This window comes from Seriola lalandi, unplaced genomic scaffold (assembly GCF_002814215.2).
Source record: "Seriola lalandi dorsalis isolate HSWRI2012SDOR001 ecotype SW California unplaced genomic scaffold, Sedor1 jcf7180002054234, whole genome shotgun sequence".
In the NCBI taxonomy this organism is placed as follows: domain Eukaryota; kingdom Metazoa; phylum Chordata; class Actinopteri; order Carangiformes; family Carangidae; genus Seriola; species Seriola lalandi.
Window position 1 is genome coordinate 19,665 of NW_019524787.1, and position 6,931 is coordinate 26,595.

General features: G+C 39.2%; 1 protein-coding gene across 1 annotated transcript in view; it reads right to left on the minus strand.

The window, feature by feature from the left end:
* LOC111653601 (protein FAM13A-like) overlaps positions 1–6,931 on the minus strand; it is a gene marked incomplete at its 3' end in the record, with an annotated part of 26,404 nt that overhangs the window by 18,218 nt on the left and 1,255 nt on the right. Inside the window, exons 2-3 of the mRNA XM_023404218.2 lie at positions 2,905–3,100; positions 65–274 (exon numbers count right to left, since the gene is read on the minus strand). Of these exons, the coding sequence (XP_023259986.1) occupies positions 65–274; positions 2,905–3,100 (406 nt within the window). The remainder of the gene's footprint in view (positions 1–64; positions 275–2,904; positions 3,101–6,931) is intronic.

A 6,931-nucleotide genomic window follows, 5' to 3' on the forward strand; every position in this document is an offset into this window, starting at 1 on the left:
TATATATATATATATATATATATATATATATTATATAAGCAAACAAGCAGAAATTTTCTCCTACCTTGGTAGTGCTGTATCAGTGCCTGTTGGACTGCTGAGCCTACCAGACCCTCTGGTAGGTCCCTCAGATACCGTTTAAGCAAACTGGCCACCGTACATGTCTCAGATTCAGAGAGAAGGTCCACCTCCTCGCCACCCTCCAGCCGCTGTTTCAAGGTCTCCACAGCCCGGACATTCCCATTCACTCTGAACAGACCCTCCTGTTGCAGGGCTGGAGGAAAGTCAGAGAATCACTTTTCAGTTACAGTTAACTCATTTGGGATTAAGATTCAGACTATCAATTATTCAATAAGAGATGTTATTTGGAACGCAATTAGGCTGGGCCCTTAAAAGTGTGACTATCAACCATGATGTTTTTGATGGAGGCTGCAAAGTAATTTTATTCTAAATCTAAGGTTTGGTTGGTTCTTGATAGCAGACAGGAGGCAGGCAAGATTTCCATTAAATATGATGTGGATATTTATTGTCTACAGATGATGATTTGAAACTTGACGTTTCCTGTAGCAATAATAACAAGTCTGGATTTTCCTTTTAGTCCATGTTAAGATGGATCCTACATTTTTGGTGACCCAGAGACCTTTACTCCAAAGCCAAATCCTATAGGGAGTGCAACTAAGATTGTTTTTTATTGATTGATTGATTTAGTCTGTAAAATGATAAAATATTGTCCAAAAATTACTATCACTTATGTCAAAGAAAGGTGGCAAATCCTCACATTTGAAAACCTGAAACCATACAATAGTTGGCCTTTTTGTCTTATCAAGTGATGGAAGTGACGGTCGATTATCAAAATAATTGTCAAAATAGTTATAGATTAATTTTTCGTCAATCGACTAAGCTAATCCGTTATCATGATTTTAACAATCACATGGCTTTTATTCTTATTAGTCTTCAGGACAAAGTGAGCATTTTTAGCCCCAGTGTGATGTAACGATGGCATTTAATTTGAAGTGATGTGTAGAAGACGTTTCTCCTGGTCCTGGTAAGTAGTTAAATGATGTAGCTAATGTTAGCCACAATCGTTTTATTTTTACATTTCGCAATATCCCGTTTTGCCTTTCTTCAGTTTGAACATCGCGTTAACACGTTACACAAACGACAATATGAACAGAAGCCATTCTAATAGTTAAAACTTTTTCTAACATTAAACGAGGTTACCTGAAGCAGTTAGTTAACGTACAGCCTCGTGAAGCTAGTGCGGGAGTGCAAACGTTAATCACTTGTAGAAACTTTAGAAACGTTGGATATGGGAAGATGTACTAAACATTATGATGTAGCCTTACCTTTGGCACAGTGGTAGTTAATCTTGAAATATGTGTATGTGACTCAGGTGTCAGTTAAAATAGTAGCTAGTTCCCTTCTAGGTTTGTTATTGTAGGTTTCCACGGCAGCAACTTTACACGCTGCTCGAGATACATATTTTTTTACGGAACGTGCTTTCAATAGGTCGGTTCACCATAATTAAAACAACACGAATAGCTTCTCATTTAACTATTATGCTATCATTACCTTTAAGTTTTTAGATTTTGTTTCATTATACATGTTTCCGGATTGTCTCTGTCCGTTTAAAGATGTCCGTTATTTTAAAAACTAACTGCTGAGCAATTAACTAACTCTGTGAGGACGTCTGGAACTACTTTCCACCAAAGAAATAGTCCCGATTAATCAACTAACATTGTATCTTGTGGATTATTTAAAGCAACATCTTTTAATCTAATCTTTTAAAATCATTTCACCATCCCTGGTGAAATCTGGTTGCAGCCTTACAGTTCTGATGGAAAAGTACTACAGATCTCCAGTGTTTTATAGGTCTCTGAAAAAAAGCAGTCCGATAAAACACAACCTTACAACAAATTAGTTCAATATAAACTAAAACAATTTAAGTTTTAAAATTAGATTTCGCGACAGTCCATCTTTAAGACCAGGGCCACCAGATGGAGGATGAAGGACCTGTCATAACTGATATTCTGCTTCAGTGGAACAAATTTTTAGTTTATCTGCAGTTGATTAAATTATTTAGACAAAAATAAAGGAGGGCCCTGCCTGACATTCACCTCCATGGTACTGTGGTGAAGGCAGACACCTCAAAGATGGAGGTCTCAAAATAAAATCCAAAATCTGCATGCACCATTTTCACTTTTCTCTGAGAGGTAATTTGTTATTCCAGCCAATGTCCATCTCAAATTGTTTGAGGATAGTTTGTGTAGTGTAAAGTAATAGTAAGATGTATGCACACTGAAACACCAAGATAGAGATGGTTAGTCTTACAGACATGAGTCACCCTTATTATAGTCTTAATGCAGTGCACTACTCATAATGTCAAAAATAATACTAAACTGAGAAGGGCCCAAAGTCTCAGTAGCCACAAGGAACAAGTTCCACTTTCTGGGACTGACATCTAGTGATTAAACAGAAGAACTGCAGAAAATAATAAAATAGGTCATACCAGTGTGTTGAAGTGCAGATTTAGTGTTTGCAAAACCAAACCAGTGTATGGTCCTTTAATTGTGCCTTTCTGGGAATTTCTTATTTTTTCTTGCACAAAATAAAACAGATGCCTTTAAATATTATATAATTTAAACTCTTAATTTACCAAATTAATGTGATAAAACAATAAGCCACATGATACATCAGTTGAACTCCTATTATGTTACTGTGTAAAAATGGGATTTGATCTGGTTTAAAAAAATTTAAATTTATAATATATAATATTGTTTGGAAGAAACCATCACTACCTCTTGAACTGCTATAACAAGGCTACCTTATTTTATTTTTTAAATCAAAGCCTACACTAAATAAAAGAGAAGTTCAGAATGGGACTCTAAGTTTGTTTTTCCTCACCATGCTTGCGGAGATGCTCCACCATCCTCCGCACCACCAGAGGCACACCATCCTCCACCAGGCCCTTCTCCCGCAACTCCAACAGGGACACTCCAAACAGCTTGGTGTGCTTCGCAGCCACTGTCCTGGGTCTCAGTAAAGGTATCTGGACAATCTTCTTCATGTCTTCTTTAACCTGCACCGCTGTCTTGTTGTGCTGCAGGAAGAAGAGCAGAGAGCAGCAGTCAGCCACTGACACTATGGGCACAGAGGGAAGCGCTGGATCCGGCATCAGGTTAGACACCACTGAGACACCTGTCCTGGAGGAGGGAGGCTCACTCTGCTCCATAGGCTAACAGGTGTGTGGGGAGGTGATGCTGGTTGGGTTGTCTCTATGTGTGTGAGGAGAGATGAGAGGAAGAGAAAGGGGTGGGCTGGACGTGCATGTGTTGCTACAACAAAAATCAGGTTACCATGCAACACCTTTGGTTAAAGGAATTGCCAGAGTGACACGCACACCTGCACAAACAGACATACATACGAACAGGAAGACAAACAAATACATGTTCAGGGGAGGAAATGGCCAGCTGTTACTAACAATTTGAATGAGTTGTAAGGAAAACATATAAGAGAGGAGTGTGTGCTGAGAGCTGGAAGAATAATCAGTCTAAATGCCTAAATTTGGACATGAAAGGTTGGACGATAAAAAGTTTTTACTGGAGAGCTCTCTGACTAAACACTGTGCCTTTCAGCAGTGTATGGAGCTTATGTATGAGAGGAAAGCATGCAAGAGCTGGCTCCTGCAACAGAAATGTCTTTTAATCTAGTGAAGTGTGTGTGTGTGTGTGTGTGTGTGTGTGTGTGTGTGTGTGTGTGTGTGTGTGTGTGTGTGTATTGTGCATATTGTACATGAAGTAAAGGTACACATCTGTGAGTGTTATGTAGTGATTTAATGTGGCAGCAGGTTAAGGTGGAACTAATTTTAACAACTGCTCAGTAGTTTGATGTAGATCAATTGGTCAAAATAATCAGCAGATTAATAATTTATTTAAATTGTTAGATGCAGCCCGACTGCAAAGTAATTAGATAACTATAGTACATTACATGTTGTGGAATTAAAAGTACAGTATTTCCCTCTTAAATCTAGTGGAGTTCAAATTTAAAGTATAAGAAAACAGGAAGTACAGCAGATGAGTAAATGTGCCTCTACTAGTGTTGTGCTCTATTTTCCAGGCTGAGCTCATTCCTCCCAGCAGGCACGACCAGTCTAAACACAAATTGAATATGTTAATTCACTAGCTGTTAAGTACATCTTATCTGATAACTACTCTTAAGGCAAACAGTGCCACATGTTGTCCCTACCTGTAGATACACAGACTGTACAACACGCGGTTACTGTCTTTCTCTGAGTGTACAGAGACATCATCCCCATTCAATGAGGCAACATTCGACAGAAGATGGTAAATTATTGATTTGTGCATTTACCTACAGCATGACACATTTCTGTCTTTGTTTAGTTAGTGCCAGGAGCAAGAGAGAAAACACGCAAACCCGAAGCAGCATTCGGACACAGGGTGCAGGAAGAAAAGACTTCCTGTACTTTAGTGCACCACAGACTCAGAGCAAGTTTTACTCTTGTTACCATAGCTACAACTGCACCATGTGACATCTTGTCGTTCCAGAGTTCACCACTTCAAATGAGTGAACTGACCCACACAGTGAAATGAGAGGCCCTGACTATGATCTGGTCACAATAAGCTCCACAGTGACACAGTTGGTTCACTGTATTAGGAAGGCAGAAGTGGGTGGTGAAGAAGAAGAGTTGTGACTGATATATATTCCCTATGTGGCCAATTGTGTAGACAGAATGGGTACAAGCATGTGCCACACTCAGATCAGCTAATTAAAAACCCACCTCCCAGATGGCGCTAAGATGGCTAAGGAGACAAAATCTTTACCATGGCAGATGCTCTAATACAACATGCATCCACACTCAAATGAACATCTGAGGAGCTTTTACAGGCATGGAGATACGCGTCAATGCTGCTCAGTCATCTACTCCTCTCTGACAGGTGCATAAAAATATGCCATTTGCACCTTCCTGGTGTGGATGAAATGTAATTAGATCAATGTAATTAGGATCACTTAAATATTGACTCTGACTGCTTCATGCCTTGATGGCTGCCTGAGGAGCAGCAACACTTAATGGGGTAAACAACATTGATGAATTTAAATGTAATAGAGTGGACAGGTCCTCAGGTGTGAGGAGCTGTAAGCAGTCAGTATGAATAAAAGGCTTGGATAGTAGAAATTAAAAAAGAAAGATACACAAAGATAAAGGTGTCTATATTTTAAGTCTTATGATGAGGAGGGTTGATAATACAGCTTTTCAAAAGTTAATGGCATTTTTATTGGTCAGTATTTTCCTTTAAATTACCTGATCGTACACTTTTTTTTGTACATTGTACACACACAACAGTCTATTATTGGTAATAATGTTAATAGGTCACAGCACAGTTTAAGTAGCAATGGGCAACTTTTCTTGGCTGCAAACTGGCTCCAATAGTATTACTACTGCTACAGGTGTTAAAGAGTTAAGCCGGTCTGAGCTTGGGGTGACTTTGATAGGCCTTACTGAACAGATGTCTCCTAGATCTGTCTTTACTATCATGCACGCACGCACGCACGCACACACACACACACACACACACACACACACACACACACACACACACAGCCTTGGTATTGAGCTCTACACTTAAACAGACAGCTATCATTGATGGATGTTACTGTGAGCACATGCAGACCTACAGTACATTCACCATTAAAAAACAAGTCTAAGGATTGTGACAGTGATCCAAAAGTGGGACCTGAGGGGATACTACATATTCCCTGTTCATAGACCAACCACATGTATGATATGGGATTTTAAACATGGTTTCCAGACAAATTTGACCTCTTGCTGTGAGTCTGTCCATCACAAGTAAATACTTGGTCATCACTTGTTTTAAAATACCAATAATATACCCAAAATGATTTAAAGGTGATGTTGTCAACAAACCCCAAATGGCCTCAACACTATATTCAAGAACAACAAAAGGCACTTCATACAAGTAAAGGGGTAATTCTTACTGATAATTAATAGACTGCATAAAAAATAGCCTTAAGCCTTATATAAGAATAGTCTTAAAAATGACAAAAGACGACACAATGCAATGATAAACATGCAATAGCAATGGAAGGCATTAATTCTAAAGATGACAATAACTAGATCGATAATCCAGAGAACATCCACAACACAATATAGGAAAAACTCATAAAATTAGACAATGCTATGGGTAAGGCAGCAGACCATGAGGCTTCTAGAAAACCCTAAAAAATACATGTAAATGATTCCTGGGTGACTGGCACAGTGATTTAACATGACAGATGGAATAATAAAGGGCTGCCTTGACTGTCAAGGGTTTCTTTTTCTTTATTTGGTCACCTGAGAAGTTAATGCAACAACTTATACTCTGCAAGTATGTGAATTGCAATTGAAAAATCAATGCTTGCTGTCAATTTCAAGGTTTTCATGAAGTTGGCCTTTTCACATTGAAGCAGCTGCCACACACACAAAAATAGAGCCTGTGTGAAGTAAAGCAGCCATGAATAAAGGAAAACACATACAAGGGGTATCCATTTGCCTCTATTGTTTACAAGGACAGTCTGCTGTGATTAGCCCAATAATCCTCACCCCTTCCCCTCCCCCATTCTTAAAATGCTTTCACACTACAACTTCTGACAGCGAGAAAGAAACCTATTGTCAAGGGACTGCCGAGAGACTCTGTGAGCTAATGACTGCTGGAAGTTTCCCCTCTCTCCTTGAGAAAAGCATCTCAGTATTAAGCGTGTTTCCAAGTGTCAGGTTGAGATACTTTTCTTGAACATTTTGGATAGCTGAAGTGGGTGAACAAGTGTGTTTTGCGTTTAACCTGTGTCTTTGACTTCCTCATGAAGGGGCTAGCAAGCCCAAACATGTGCCCTCTTTTCCCAACCCCCCCCCCCC